The following is a 16622-nucleotide window of genomic DNA, read 5'->3' on the forward strand; positions in this document are numbered from 1 at the left end:
TTTTTGTACAAGGAGTAGAAACCTTGTTCCAGCTTGCTTAAAACCCAGAGCTATGAAGTGATCAGCAAGAGCTATTTCAGCAAAAGTGGTGTTTAACACACATCGCACTGATCAGTTTTGCAAAGATTCAAGCATGCAAAGACAATTCTGCTCCTGTACAATCAAATGAATGCCCTGAACGCAAGCCCGTTTTTATCAGCGGGAGAGTCTTTAAATAGGTTTTTTTAAAGGTCATGTGAAATTTGTATTAAAATCTTCAGACCCTTCCTTCATTTACTGTGCTAGCTGTGCGCAGCCGTAGCTGGACCATAATTAGATAAGAGTAAACATACGGAAAGCAGGGGAGATTCAGTGTCATTTTAAACGAAAGCATTTCAGTTTTATACCAGGTGAAGTTAAGAAAGACTTCAGTCTTGGGTTGCCAGAAGAACGCATAGGTTGAAGAAGAATATGAAAAGTCAGTATTTTAAAGTTTGCAACCTTTTGCTCATCACTTCTAATAAATTTTTTTTCCTACCCCTGCCTTTTCCTATTTGGTGCAGGTCGGCAGCTTGTCTTCTTCAAGATGGCCTCAAATCATATCGTGCCTGATCCTGACAAGATAACGTATGTGAAGGTGACAGACTGACAGCTAAAGTGGCTCAGTCTGACGCATGAGTGACAAGAGCTGTTTGTGTATAAATATAGGCAGCTGTTAGGTATAAGGCGGCTGTGGCCGGAGAGATAATTGCACTATTACTCATTCTAATCTATAGAGTGCTAAACAAAACTTTAAAGAAATAACCTGCATGACCAGGATGAATGTGCAATAAAACAACATTTTGAAAATGTGATATTTTTTTTAAAACAAAGCAAAATACAAGATATGATACACTGTTAGGGTATAATTTTGGTTATAAATCAGCTGGCAGCTCTGGCTTTTCTAACCAAGGTTAGCATAATATTTCTGACCTGTACATGTGTGTGCAGGGATGAAAGTTGATCATTTCTATGGGAAGTCTGTATCCTCCACGCTGATATTTATTTGGGCACGTACAATCACAACAGAGTAACTGAAGCATATCAGTTTGTAAGCTGAATAGCAAATGTTTCTGAAGACAATCAGCATTTGTGTTAAAGCTATCAAATATGTAATGCCGGCATATTTGTTAAAAGGAGGGAATTGGTTAAGTTTAGAATTGCGAGACTGTAGCTAATTTTAATTTTTGCTTCCAATGTTATCATAAAGTTTCATTTTTAATTTAAAAGAGCCGTTTTGTAGGTCTAGCAAATCGCATAAGCATATGAATAGTCCCACTGAAAGGGTAGGGACTTACCAAGTGCCGAGTGCTTTGCTGAATAGGGATAGGCCTAAGCATATGCTTACAATTAAGCCTGTGCTTAAGACTTTTGTTGAGTCGAGTTAGAATTGTTCAGGAAGCCACATCTTTGACAGACTGGCAGAGCAATCCAGCTGGTGGAACAGTACTTGTTTAATGACTATCTTGCAGTTACTCATATTTATCATCAAATCCTTGGTTTTCTAAGGCACCGCTTGCTAATTCTTAGAGTGAACGAAGTAAACGACCTTAATAATGGCAAATGAATGCTAGCCTTAATTCTATATAAAATGCGTTTCACAGGCATGGTGTGTCTAGAGAATTTGCTTTCAGTGAAAGCAATGAAGTAAATGCTAAAGTGACCAATGTCATACTGTTTTGTAGTTTGTACAGTCAGGAAAAAAAATGTGCTTTTGTTTCTCAAATTGTTTATTTTTGTAAAAAAAAAATAAAAAGATAAATACAATCTCTTTCATACTTGATTTTTTTGTGTTGCAAATAAATGCCTATATCCAGTGAAGACTTAGACATAATGTATTGTATTTAAACTTAAGCCTAGGATATTTTTTCCAGGAAGGAATTGAGGTCGTTCCAGTGGCTCCCAGTGCGGGGTGTGTTTCTGGGAGTACATGGTGGCTTTGTCTACGCGGTTGCCTGTCGCAAAGCAAGTGACCATTAAAAGACAAGGCTTGAGCAGCCTTTCTTTCCCTGTAGTTTGAGTCACATTGGTACCAGTCTTTTAACATTTGGAAGGAATGAGAGTGAGAGCAGAACCTGAAGGAATTACTCATTGGGCTAAATGGTGGGTTTTCTTACGGGGCTTTTACCAAGGAGGCTCTGAGAAGGAGAGCAGGAGAGCCAGGGAAGCAGGGCAGAAGTGCTCATAGCCTGTGTGAGTACGCAGGAGAGATGGTGACACTGTCGGCAGCGGGTCTCATCTCACTGCGGTTTCCCTGAGGTCACCGATACCCTAACAACTTCTGGCAATTGACTGAAATGACATGCTGTAGGGGCTGTAACTCACAAATTATCAAACTCCCAGCCGTAATAGCTCAGCTGATTGTGTCACCCTGCACTTAGGAACCCATCAATCATGCTGTGGTAATAAACAAACACTACAGATTCTTTTAAAATTGCTACATAAATCATGCCAACACATACTGCACAGTTCATTGAAGTGATACGGGTTGTTGGCACTGAGGTGCTGGTATGTATTTTGAAAGTCTTTAACCTCCTGTGATTGCCTTACCATTAAGCACTGTACACTGCTCCAAAAATACTCAACGTTTAAAAACAATGTGAATGGTTAAATTCTTTAGTTGCATTCCTAGGTAAAAAATACAAACATTTAAAAGGAAAAAAAAAGATATCTGGGGTAATTCTTTAATGTTGTAGGTAGGTAACTTAGGATAATTTCATTCCATCACTTTCCGCACACTGGAAAAAAATGCCTCTTAAGTCAGGAACTGTTTATCCCTGGAATTAAACAAACTTGCCAAACCAATTTACATCAGCTTTTGCAAACAGAGGTCAAGTAAGCAAGAAAGAAACGTAGCCATGAGCCAAGAAGCTGGATTCTGAATTTCAGTGGTAATCAACTTTATACAGGCAGTTTGAGAACTCTTTGAGAGTAAGGCTTTCCAATGGAAATGCTGATTAAAATCTTAATAAGGGAGGCATGATACTGCAATAAATGAATTTAATAGCTATAATAAGCACTGGCAAAAGTCTGCATTTATGGGGAGAAAGTGTCTTTGGTAGCAGTGGGTCTGATTCAGCGAAGTGCCTGCCTGGCGCTTGAGGCATGGAAACCCCTGAGAAGCCACGGAGGAGGAGGAGGAGGAGGGAGCAAGGCACAAAGTGAGCTGGCAGATCTGAGCCAGTCAGCCTGGGAGCTGCTTCACGTTTTCTGTGGAAAAGGCATTTCTATCTATTTTTTTCACCCTAACATTTTGACTGCTTTTTACATTTCCTGGCTTCCTCAAGCCACAGGGTAGAAATGTGAAAGAAGACACCCACAGGGCTTTAAATGACTGATGTCTGCGTGCATGCACGTGTATGTATGTGTATACGTATTTATGTGCATGTCACACTGAACAGGGAGAGCTTATTTCCTCAGTGAAAAACCAATTGGCTGTGCACAAAATGAAGTGCTAAACAGGATGTTGAGTTCACCTGGAGAAGTGAGAGCTGCGTGAAGCAGTGGGTGCTGCGGCTCTGCGAGGGGCTGTGCTGAGCGTTTGGTCCTGTCCAGCGCTGCAATGCCCCAGCCAGGCTACGGCTCAGAGCGCTTCCAAGAGCTGCCCTCCGTCTCCATGATGGTTTGGTGAAGGGGTGACACTAGCCCCACCACTGGGAACAGACTCAGGCAGTGAAGCGGGCACTGTTCGGCATCACTTCTGGCCCGACATCCCGAGGGATGTAGTGGAGACATGCTGAGAGCTTTGGTCTTTGCTTAGACCAAAATAAAAGTGTGTTCTTCTATTTTTCTGTATCTTGTCTGAGCCTACTGTTTTCTCTCTAGTCATTTTTCAAAGCTTTCTCCCCAACTTCAATGCGTCTTTTTAACTGGAAAGCTGAGGTCTCATGTATTTATTCAGCTCCAGAAATAGGTTGTTAAAAGTCACATCACTTCTAAGAGAAATCTGTGGTGAAATTAGTGATATCACCACGTGCATTCATCATCCTGAAAGGAAGCTTGAAAACAAGTGGGCCCTGTTGCCAGCTGAGGAGCTCGAGTAAGTTTGTGTAGATTGTGAAGGGGGTCGGATGGGCAGTGAGGCACCAGAGAATAATCTCAGAGATGTTCTTCCAATATGAGATAAAGGCGTTTTGTGTATGACTATTCCTAACGTGCTTTGCCCTGCCTCTCCCTGTTTCACTGAGGCATTTTGTTTAGTACTTCTGCCAGCCATGACCACCAGGATTCTCCTAAGATTTGTGAGAAGGATGGCAGAGTGGGGTGCAGGGGGGACAGCAGCTCAGAGTGAAGGCAGGTCTTCCTGTTGCCAGTTACTGTATGTAGTGTGGTAACCGCTGCGGACCAGTGTCCTGGAGCAGGACCAGACCATGGTAGATGCACAGTGAAGACCTTGTCCTTGCCTCTGAAATTCACATTACCAACTTGTACCACAGCTCATGATAAGTCAATGCAGCCTTCTGTTGGTACCAGGTGAGCAAAGGAGCAGACTTAGCGACTAATCAGTCAGTCACAGACAAGCATCCTGAAAAACATAGCGACCCACATGGGCTCTCTGTGCTACAGTTACGGAGAGCAGAGCCCCAGCAGGTCCTAGCAAGACCGTCCTGCATTGATCCTCTCCCACAGCCTGCTGTAACCTGGGGACATGCAGGAGGCATGCGTTACAAGGAGAATTGCAGAGAGGCAAAATACATACTGTTATTCCACTTCTACTGGTGGATGTGGGGTGCTGACCCTATTAATGTCTGTAAGACACCGCACCTTCATGCGCTGTTGCTATTTAGAGCAAAAAAGACACTCTTGTTGATAATAATTTAGATTAAGCAAATAATTTAGAGGACTTGTAATTGAAAGCTTTTGGAAGGTGATAGCGAACATCCAGAGATCATGTTATGTTGCCTGTCAGAAAGAAATATATGAATAGAGGGATGTTCAGACTTTGGGTAGAGAATGCCTTATCTTGTATTCTTTAGCACTAAATTCTTTGAAGACTAACTAAAACCTACTACCAGGGGAAAAAAAAAGGAAAAATGGAGTGGCAAGACTGTTCACAAGTTTTCCCAGGAAAACATATCCCTAACTTTTTGGTCAAAATGTGAAATGCTGTTGAAAGAAGTCAAACAGATTCGGGTTGAAAAGACTGAAGTGAAGTTTTCATCAATCGACTGCAGAAAGAAGAAAATGGGCTCAAAGAAGAAGAGGAAGATTTGTGAAAAGCAGGCAGTATATAAAGACTTTACAATCATACTCTGCTTAATGTTTTTTGAGGTGTGATCATTTGATCCTTTTTTTTTAAGAAAACATATATTTTTCTCTCTGAGTTTTAAGCAGGAGCGAGACACATTGGGCCAACTTGGGCTGACTGCCTCTGAGAGCTCCCAGGGGACATAGGATCCACATCCATCCTTCAGCACAGACATGGACCTTGGCATTTTAACTCTAATCAGTAAATTGCTTGAAAGTAAGTATAGGTGTGTTTTTCAAGTTGACATGGCTGCTTTTAAGAGCTGCATTTTAAAAATATGAAAGAAACAAAACATTGTCTCTCTTCCCTTTGTAGTTGCATGCAGTCAACAATTGCCTTTGTGTAATAGGTGCCCCACTTCCCCATGCAAACTGAAGGGAAATATAATTCAGTAGGAGCCACCCTCATTATGAAACGGTCTTTGATGTCAAACCAGAGGACAAACAACATGTTTATTAGAAATTGTGGCTTGTAAACAAAAAAATCCCTGCTAACCAGTTTTTCAGCAAGTACTGTGAGGCTAAGAAGGAAGACTGAAATATCTGGTGGCTACTAGAAATGATAAAGCCAGAGTCTGATCTTACTTAGTTTGATTTTACCAGTGTAATTCAGTTAATTCTTGATTTATGTTCACACAAAACAGAATCGTACTGTTAGGTTTTAAATTAGCTATGGAGTAGGAGCTAAATGAAACCTGCCTCTTTGACCTAAATGTTCGCACCATACAAGTGAGGAAAAAAACCCACTGATTTTCCCATATATACACACATGCGTGTGTGTGAACACATGTGTAGGTTCCTGTGAGAGTTAAACAATGATGACATGAAGAGTCACCTTACTTTAAGATGGAAGCTTTAGCAAGACACAGCAAATTAAAGACATGCTATTTAATAAATAATCTCAGGAAAGGCATAAGTGTTCTACACGTTTTCACTCCCTGTTTAACAGGTATAATGCCGTTCTTATTTATCATCCTTCTGCTGACTTCAAGTATGCCCTAAGAACAATTTCCAGTTTTCAATATTACAAGTACCTGGCATGTATGAAGATAATGGTACTAATTGGTATTTACGAATTGCAGCTTTCTATAAATACACTGGAAGGAATGCGGAGCAGCCAGTCAGACAAACAGATGACCAGGGGCACAGTGGCACTTTTAGAAGTGGGTGTACTTAACGTTTTATACAAGACCTTGGCGTTGTGCAAGTTCATGACCTATTCAAAACCTTATGTGACTTACTAACAGGTCTTACCTCATTCTTGGACACAAGCTGTTGTTCAGCATGGACGCTACTATTTCTACATGTTTTACCATCCTGGCCTTTAGTCCCAAGAGTGACAAACCTAAAGCCTGCTTGAAGAATGAAACCACTTCAATTAAATGTCGGGTTTTCATCTGTATACAGCTCTGATATCTGATTCATTATGGAATTCAGATAAAAGACAGCTTTTAAGCAGAGAGAATGTCACAGAGGCAAAAAATAATGCCTGTTTTGTCATATAGGCAATGGCTTTGCAAACAGACTCTGTGCAGTCTACCTGGAGAATTGAAAAGTTTAATGACTTAGATTGTGGGTGAAGGTGGCAGATGTGAAAAGAAGTCACCATTTTGCTGCTTTATATTGTAACATATGTTCCTCGACTTGTAATTACTCTGATATACTGTCCATTTTGTAAAGACCGAGCTAGTAGGATCAGGTGTTGATATGGGAAAAAACTCCTCTTTGCTATTTTTTACAAAATTCTAAAGAGTATGACTAAAAAGAGAACTCCATAAGTGCAATAATAATATTGCAATTCAGAAACCACTGTAGTTGTGATGTAGCTGATTCTGCACAGCTTCTTTGCAGTAACAATTGATGGACAAGAGTAGGCGACTAAAATTAGCAGTAATTCCAAAGTGGATGTTGGTGCTAAACAAAAATATCACAGGATGGCAAACATATCTCATTCTAATAGTAACAGGAAAGGGACATGAGAACTATATAGTAAAAAAGGTGTAAGAAAAACACAGATACCATTTATATAATAAATATTTGTATAAATTGCTGTGGGGGAAAAAACAAATGCACCGTACCAAAAATTCTACCCTAAATCTCAGGAACAGATTAACTCTTACCTCTCTGAAGTCACCAGCCCATGTAATATCAGTTCTCAGTTTCTTCGGTACCCTCTGCAATTTATTTCTGTCCAAATCTCAGTCTTCCATTTCTAGCTCAGAGATGTGTGTGACAGAAGGAAACTGCAGCAATGCAGTGACTCCTCAGCCAGCCTTGGTTCTTGCTTCGTGTTGCAATTCCCTCACCAAAGGTGCATAGAACATGCCTTCAGCTTGCTTGGAATAAATTCCTTAACTACTAGTGTTCCTAATAAAAATTACTATGCACTGCTGACAAAAGCTACCTTTCCCCTATGATGAGATAAAGCACCCTCCAATGCCATCTAGTGATGCTGATAGAATCTTTTTCAAAAACCTAGATCTTGTGCATTCCAAGTAATTTCTACGCCTGTGTATGCTATGATCCTTAATGCTTCTGTAGCAAACCCAAAACAATTTTTCTTCATCTAATTTCAGCACTTTTTACTAATTTACTCGGTTAATGTACTATACTACTAGTATATTGCATTTTGGTTCTTTCCGAATTGTTTGGCAATGTAAGAGGCTGCTGAACCTGCTCCAGCTGTCACCTGGGAAGGAAAGTTACTTGGTTCCATATTCCATGTTGAATGCCCTTAATTCAAACTCTACCACAGGACCATGTGAAGCTTGCCCTTCCAAGGGGCATGCAGCTCACTTTAAAGCAGAGCTCCGATTGCAGAATCCTACAGAAAAATACGAATAATTTTAAAACTGCACATTGGTTATTGTAGCAAACCAAATTATGAATGGCATCAAATTTCTGTTGCTATGTCCTCTCGGAGCTGTTGAGGCTGATAAGATTTCATACAGCCACAGAAAATCTAGGGAACAGAACACAGAGGGGATGAAGGAGGGAATGGCAAATTTGCTGTGTTTAATGTATTGGACACCATCTGTATTTTATTCAAATAGGGTTATATATTTTGTGAAAATAAAAACCAGCCTCATGAGTCAGTGTGTGCAAGGCAGTCACTTGAATATCTATAATGGGAAACATGTTTTAGGTTGGAAGTTGCAAAGGGAAATCAAATGTTTGAAGTGTCAAAGTTGGAAAAATATAAAATACGCCTGACACCGTAGCTATTGAAGCCAAAATGAATAAATCATCATCTCAGGAAAGAAAACCCCACCAAGCTCTTGGCTATAACCTTCATTTTCCTACACTCAAATAAAATTACATACAACCTGATAATTTAACCAGACTTGTCAATAAGAACTGATGGCTTCAACAGACACTATCACTTCATGCTTCAGTGTAGACTTCAGAAGCATCCAGTATATTATCCAAGAAATAAATTTAATGTCAAACTTTTCTCTTTAAGTTGATAGATAGAAGAACCTTACGCAGTGGAGCTGATGTAAAATATATCATATTGCAGAACACTAGAGTAAAATGAAATTAATGCCAGCTCAGTAGTTTATTCCCTATGTACAGCTTTTCCTGAGCAGTTATATAAGAAGTATTTTAGTATCTTTCTAAGTAGGGCAAGCATGACTTCCAAGATGGAATTTGAGAGAAACTTTGAGGTTACAATAATAGGAGCCTGAGTTTACACTCCAATTTCTGTTACAATCCCGGTATTGATTCTGGTCAAGTTTTAAGCCATTTTTTCTTCACGTTAGGCTCAGTGTCATAAATGTGATTTCCAAACATAATAGCACCTATCTGTGCGTGTCTGGGGAAAGTTATTGGGACACAGTGTTTTCTGGCTTTGTCTGCATCAAGGCTTCATTTATAACAAATGACGTAGCCTGATGGAGAGATGAGAATACTGCCTTTTTAGCTGCAACTTGACGTGCAGTAATTTGGGCAAACTGAGGACTTCCGTTTAGTGTTTAAGATGCCTACATACCTATTTATTTATTTATTTATTTGTCAGAAGGGAATAGTCCCTGGAAATTGCAAATCAAAGTAACACCTCATTTTCATTTGTTGAAAATAACCTAGCTGGCCTTTTACTTGCTACAAATAGATTAGGTGGTCTAAAGTCTCTGCTGTGCGTAGCCTGAGCTGAATGCACCGGTGAGGGAAAGAGTGATCAGGACTGGATTTGGCACCCCGAATCTCTCTTTCCCTTCAGCCCTAGATACATGTCGCAAAAGGCCCTGATTACCTGTTTAGGCTCTATACAGGTCTCAGAGGACTGTAGCCCCCCGGGAGGTTTTTGAAGTGATCCACCTTCTCCACCCTCTCTAACGTCCTTCTCTTTCCCAGCTGTGACCCATAGCGAGCAGTGCAGCTTCTTGGCCACCGTTTGACATTGTGAGAAAGCCCCAGCTTCACCACACAGATTATGTTTAGAGGTAAGTTGGAATTGTACTGAAGTAAGCAAACTGGGCAGATGACATACATAAACTCCAGTACCTTCCCCCACACTAAGCAGCAATTAGCTTTCGAAAGGTCCTGTTGCCTTTCAAAGGATCACGTGAAGTTAGGTATCCAAAACTCTGATCACACTGGGAGTCACACCCAGGCAACTTTCATCTGCTCCAAAATGACCCTGATGGGTCTGACCAAAAAGCCAGTCACCCCATCTGCGACGTCTGACAGTGGCCAGCAACTGACCCCAAAGGGAAGAGTAAGTACGGACCCGACCCTTCTTCTGACACTCTCCTCCTCTCTGTCAAGCAGCAGTTCAGCATTTCCACAAGGTTAAATTATTAAACCAACTCCAGCCATTATCTACAAGAGTGTCATATCACTTGTCTTGGCAGCTTTGGCAGGATCAATATCTCCTACTTTGAAAATAAACTCCTCAGCTTTGGCTTGGTGCATATACAGCAGCAGGAAATGGTTATTCTGCGACTGAGTGCTTTTCTATTGACATGATATCTTAATTAAATCTACAAATGGAACACGTCTTTGGTGTTTTCAGTAATTTTTTTTCCTCTGTGAATTAGTTTCAATATTTGTTTGTTCGTCAGCCAGAAATGTGGTCCAAGGGAAGTTGGAAACAATGCTCAGCTTAGAATCTTGGTATTAGCACATACAATCCACATAAGGCCATTAAAAACATATATTTAGCAAAACCTCAGCCTCCACATAGAAGGTAGGGCTTTTCACCATCCTTGAAAATTAATGTAAACCTCCAGGAGTGGATGATATTGCTAGGTGTAGATTGGAATTTTTTATTACTCACCTCTTGAACAGTTAGTTAGGAAAGTTTCTTAAAGTACCTCTGCTGTTGGAACTAAAAAAACATTCAATACTGCATTCTTTTTGACTTACATTACAATTGTATAGACCTGGACTAAACAATAAGTTTCTGCTTTTGCTGGATATAGTTTGTAAAAACAACCGAGACAGATTCAGTGCTATCTGAGCCTGTAGTGCAGGATCTCCAGTCTCGGTTGCTGAGTTCTGGTCCACAATTACCTTGTTGAATGAATGGATTATAGGTTGAACTAATTCAGGAATTATGGTTAGGTAACCAAACACTGAATGTGGGCTATTACATTCAGATGACTGTGTGGATATGGAATATCTAATGTGTCTTTTTTTTTACAACATTGCTGTTAAATTCACTGCTTGAAATGCAAGTTTTAAAGCATGTCTAAAATCTCTCTTTTGAGGTCACCTGTTAATCAAAAGTACTTACTAGAAGACATTTATATGCATGAAATCGTTATTGTTTTCCAATCTCCAATTACACTTAATGTGATAAACTTGAAAAGCCCACTGATCAAAGGTATTAATTACTCTGTTTCATACACTGAATACCTTTGCTGTAAATGAACAGAAGAGATCTGATCCTCTTTTCAGTCTGCATGGAGATTTTATGAATGATTCTTTACCTCCAAATGTCTACGTTTCAAAGATATAGTTATCCAGCTTTCTGGTAACTGTAGAAGACTACTAAGAACAAAATACAAGTGGCTAAGGAATTGGAAAAGCTGAGATTCCCTTACTCTTGAGAACAACTCATGAGAATGACTCGTGTCCTATCTCCTAAACCAGAAAAATGTTTGTGAAAAACTTCAGGAGTGCAGAACAGAGAGGAGGAGAGAGTGAAGCCTGCCTATTTTCCCTAAACTGTTATGTTCACTCATGGGACTCAACTCAAAGAGCTTACTGCTGTCACGTGAGGTGCATGAGAGGCAAAGGAGGCTTAAGACATTTACGTTATAGCTACTCCAACTTGCCTTTCTTACTCCTTTTGGTTTCTTGCTCTCTATCGTGTTACACTATCGTTCACATATAACAGTTGTATGTGAACGGATGGCTTAGGTCTATTTTGTCATAAAAAGGTCAAATTCCCACTGCCAACCCATCCTTTCTGAACTGGACTGCAAAATGAGGGCTCCTCATGCAGCCTTTGCTCTCAGGCTAGTCCCAGCCCAATACAAACAAAGCCATTGACTTCAGTGTGCCTGCTTGTATGAATAAGGCCTATAAGGTACAGCCTGTACATTCCAAATTGCCTCTTTTTTGTGCCATTCACACCAGGGATTAATATCTGTGGGAGGCTTTTGTGAAGTCTTCACCCTCTTGCCCTTCCAAAGTCCAGCAGTAGCTGTGACATCAAGGATGCAGCTACCTTTTTTATCCATACTGCCCCTTTGTAAACCAGCCCTTTAGTTTAGCATGCAGAAACTGAAAGTTTTCTTCCAGTCTGCAATTTAAAGTCCCAAATTGCCTTTCTTGGAATACTGTTGGAAGCCCTGAAAGCCAGTGCTTTTCGGTTCCCACTGCTAGTTGATACTTCCCCGCCCTCTGTCAAAATTAGAGAGTGGCAGCGGCCATGGAAGACAAGCTGTCCATTAGGTCACCTAAGAAATGACGCATTGAATATTCATTGTTCCCTATTGTAAAATGTCATTTTTCCATGAGTAGTGCTTGAAGCAGTACAGAGAATACATTTGCATAAACCATTTGTCAGAAACAGAAGCCTCTTTGTGAAGAACTATTAAGAAACCACATAATCTACTTTTCTGTTCTTATACAAGTTCAGGGAGAACACAGAGCTCCTTTGTAAACAGAATCTAAATACAAGTGCTGGGTATATTTTTTCTGCAATCGAGATTCCATAAATAATAAAATTGGAGTTCAAAACCAGAAGTACCTGAAATTGTTAAATGTAATGTTAATGATTTCCTGGCAGTATTTGAGATTCAGAAAGTTTAACACTATTAATATCCACGCTATTTTGACCGAGCTGAACTCCACCTCCCCAGTTCTGCTAAATAAAGCTGTAATTAATCTGCAGTACAAATTTTGGTATCTCCAGTTCCTGGGGAAAAGCATTTTTATAATACATGAGGGGAAGTTGATTCTGTAAATTCAGTTGTGGCTTTTAATAGCCTTCATAATTCATTGCTGTCTCAATGATTTTCTGCTTTTATTGCCTGTCTGAGCCCTTTTGTCTAGATAGGTGGCCTTGAAGGTTGCTTTTTTTTATGATACCACCTTTCCTCCTTAATGTTTCATTGCCCTTCTCCAGTAGCTGATCTCGTGCACACTTAAAGGGGCCCTCCAGCACCTCCATGATCACACAGATTGGGATAAGTAAGCCAGATAAGTCAAGGCAAACAAAGCCCAAGTGTGGCACACTGAACAGCCAAAGAGATTACTGCTCATGCGATTAACATCTTTTCATGCCCCTTCTCCCACCGCAAGATGGTCTTGTTTCCTTTTCACTGGGCAACACAGTTCAAGTATTTACTTGTTGCATTTCCCCGCAGTGAATTACTCAGGCGTTTCTACCATTCCCTGGGAGCCCTCCTGCGCCTGGCTGTGCTGCAGCGGGGAGGCGTAGGGGCAGCCCTGCTCAGCAGGAGAGCACTGGCAAAAAGCTCCACACGCGTTTTGCTAGGCAGTCTTGGCAGAGAGCACATTAACGTAATCGCTTTTTGTTTTATTAATGGATAACTCCTTGTTTGCAATGAAATATGAAACCTTTGCAGATAACATATGCCCTCAGCGCACAGTGACAGTCATTTGGATTAGCAGAATGCAGCCAGTTACCTGCAATTATTATCAACAAAAGTCATATGGACTAATTATATATCACCTTTAATCCCAGTGTATCAGTCTCCTGCCAACATTCATTTACATTGGCCAGTCATGCTAGGTGCTGAGTGCCTCCTGATACCAGGCAAAGTCAAGGTGCCCCAGTCTTTCCTGGGGCAGCGCTGGACCTGGCTGGAAGCCCCACAACGCTTTCTTTGTGCCTGGTTTTCCAGCTGATTCCATTCCAGAATTCTAACAGAAAATAATTAAATTGATAAAGTTCAAAAAAGAAAGGGAAAAGTGTAGGAACCACCAAATGCAGGAGGCCTGGTTTAGATTACCCACATTTAAATGATCATATAATTGTATTTTATAATTCCACAGTTCTAGATTCAGCACAGCGCCTACACACAAAAGCCCTGTGAGAGTACAGTTGCACTGCAGGCTAAGCCCAAGCTTAAGTAGACAGAAATATTCCTAACTACTCACCCCTTACAGTATATCCCAGACTTGGGGCTCAAATCCTTGATCCATCAGCTTCTTAGTTAATTACACGAAATAATAGCACGCATTCACCAAGAGGAACTGAGATCTCTTTTTCTCAGGAGCTACAGATAGTGGTATCGGTTGAATTCTGTAAATGTCCTCCCCAGATTTTAAACTAATTTATTTGTCTCACAGCTGTTTGGTGTTTGCTTTCCATAATGTTTGTGTGATTAGACTTTACGGGCTCAAGTATTTGCAGAACGTGGATTACTGGAAAACTTGAGGAAACGTATTTCAACATAAACATGAAATGATTCCTTCCGGATGTATTAGTTCACACATTCAGTGCAGAAATAGAGCCAAACTGATCCGAGGCCTTTTGGCCAATGTCCTCTATGCAGCACAACCCAAATGCAGCTAATCAGTGACTCCACCCAAATATTAAATGCGTGTCTGATTGACTGAGTTGTGATCGACTTGCACGTATTGAGAAAAGAGGCGAATTTAATCAAACAAACTCTTACAGTCTTGCCGCAGCCCTGACTGAGGCTGACGGTAATTTTTCCTGCGGGGTTTCGCACACCAGGATGTGGTGTGCATCCCACGCCTGCCTCCGTCTCCTTCCCCCTCCTTCCTGCACTCCCTTGCCCTGCTCCTGCCCCTGATGGGGTCTGCCAGCTCGTGGTGAGAATGGATTTTAAACCGTCCACCAACCCCCTTTACCAAACTAACCAGGGAACAAAACAATACAAATCAGAATAGTATTTGGTGGAAATAGGAAGTATTTAATTCTAGCTTACATTTAATCAGACTCAAGAGGGTTTGTTACATGCCACATGGAAAGCATGGAAGATAATCAGGAGCGATAAATGCCAAATGGCAAGCACGTAAGATAATCATCAGCAGCTTTAAATATTTTAAAATGCATTGATGGCAATATCAATATTTATTTTCATGGTAATTTTTTCTTTTTTTGTTGTTTATTTTTTTCATAAATTGCTTTTAAGACACAGCAAAAGAAGTATTTACCTTATGCCCTGAAGTTTTTCAACAGCAGATGAGTTTTAGGCACACGTTTCTTCTTATCAGCATGCCTCTGTTTTGAACCCTGGTACATAGCAGCTGATTCAGTACTAGTCAACAAAGTTGGTTTGATAACTGATGGTGCAGGCAGAGAACTGAACAATGAACTCTGAGGTTTATAGTAAAAGGATAGCCCATGTACTTATTCTTCTATCTGTAGATCCAAGAGCTTGAAAAAAGCTGTGCACTTTAGGTGAATTATTTACTTTTGATTAGTAACAGCATTTAGCTTAGCATTCATGGACCCAACAGTTAGCATCCTTGCTGGAATGCAGAAAGGTGCCAGGTAATAATGGTTTTATAGTGTTAATACGCGAGGCTGGGATGGATCGGGTGGCTTCAAACAGGGGGCTGCCCTGTGGTGGTGTGCAGGCTTTATATTGGAAAAGGGCATGCTGCTCAAAGATCTCATTTTCATTCAGTGTTTATGAAATACACTGGCTGGGTGTCAGAGTACTCACTTTCCAAGACAGTAAAGTTTTGTTCTGTTTTTAAATGTTTCTTAACTGTAGTTTTCTGACTGCTGCTGCAAATTCCTGGGAAGAATACAGTTTTTCTGCTAGATCCTTGAACTGAGAGCTGTCACGTGGGCTTTTCGGGCTGAGATTTTTGAAGTCATTATTGCAGCCAGACAAAAACTGTCACCTATATTTAGCAGGAGTCAGTCCCTAAGCTCTTCTGAAAATCTCAGCCTTTCCAATAAAGTAAAAATTCGGGTTTCTGAACCGCCCAGATGAAATTACTCTACAGAGTAACTGCATAACAACAGGTAAAGGGCAAGACTATGCACATTTTGTGCACTATTGCTCTTCTGGCTGCAGAAACATGGCACTGGTGGAAAGAATTTGGGCAGCCAGCTGGAAAACTTAATCCTGAGTATTTTACTAAAAAGAAATGACTGCTCTTTAAAGACAAAGAAGAAAACAGTATAAAAATAATTCTTATATTCAGAGTATGTCCCTATATGTCCCTTTTCAGGGATTTTTCTTCTGATCTTTATGTTCCCCATATTCCCTATTTATATCGATTTAAAATTGTACCTGCCCGTTCCTCCTCTCGTAAGTATGTTAATTGGACATGTGTTTGTTCTGAGAAAATGAGTTACTAAAAAACAAACACTCCAAATGAATGATGTCTTGTGTGGCATGCTGCAGAGAGGGGTGATTAATACGACTCCCATATGCAAGAGGTTCTGACAAATAGGTTTACAAGCTTTGCCCTTCAAAACCCAAACTGGGTGTATGAAGAATGGAGGTCTGCCCAGAGCCATGGATTTTTGCGAGCTCTTGCATCCGTTCCCTCTTTCTGGTCTGACTTGTGTCCAAAATAAGGTGCTGGCAGTCAGCAAGTTGCCATGCATCTTGCAGAAGCACTAACTTGTTAGCTGAGTGATGATTCCAGACTCAGCATTCCCTCAGCTCTCACTTGTGACAGTGATTGCCAAGGCTAGTGGTGAACTAGATAAGGTGGGGGGAACAAGCACAATTTGGATTCCTTTTGAATTTTTGAACAGTGACACATCATATGGCCTTGTGTTCTTTAGATAGCCTAAGGCCGTGCATTTGCTAAGGAAGAATGCAGAGTCATTATTTCTCACTGTTTTCAGGCACAAAATTAAAATCTCACGTGTTGTGCCAGAATTTAAGAGCTCGTTACTTTAGCAGCAACCAGGATTACTAAGATCACCTTTTTATCAG

The 16622-nt window shown here is 40.6% G+C and overlaps 1 protein-coding gene across 1 annotated transcript in view; it reads left to right on the forward strand.

Moving 5' to 3' along the window:
* PKDCC (protein kinase domain containing, cytoplasmic) overlaps positions 1-1720 on the forward strand; it is a 37254-nt gene extending 35534 nt beyond the window's left edge. Inside the window, exon 7 of the mRNA XM_059835093.1 lies at positions 543-1720. Within this exon, the coding sequence (XP_059691076.1) occupies positions 543-628 (86 nt within the window). The 3' untranslated portion in view covers positions 629-1720. The remainder of the gene's footprint in view (positions 1-542) is intronic.
* Positions 1721-16622: the final 14902 nt, after the last annotated feature.

Source organism: Gavia stellata, chromosome 2, assembly GCF_030936135.1.
Source record: "Gavia stellata isolate bGavSte3 chromosome 2, bGavSte3.hap2, whole genome shotgun sequence".
Classification (NCBI taxonomy): domain Eukaryota; kingdom Metazoa; phylum Chordata; class Aves; order Gaviiformes; family Gaviidae; genus Gavia; species Gavia stellata.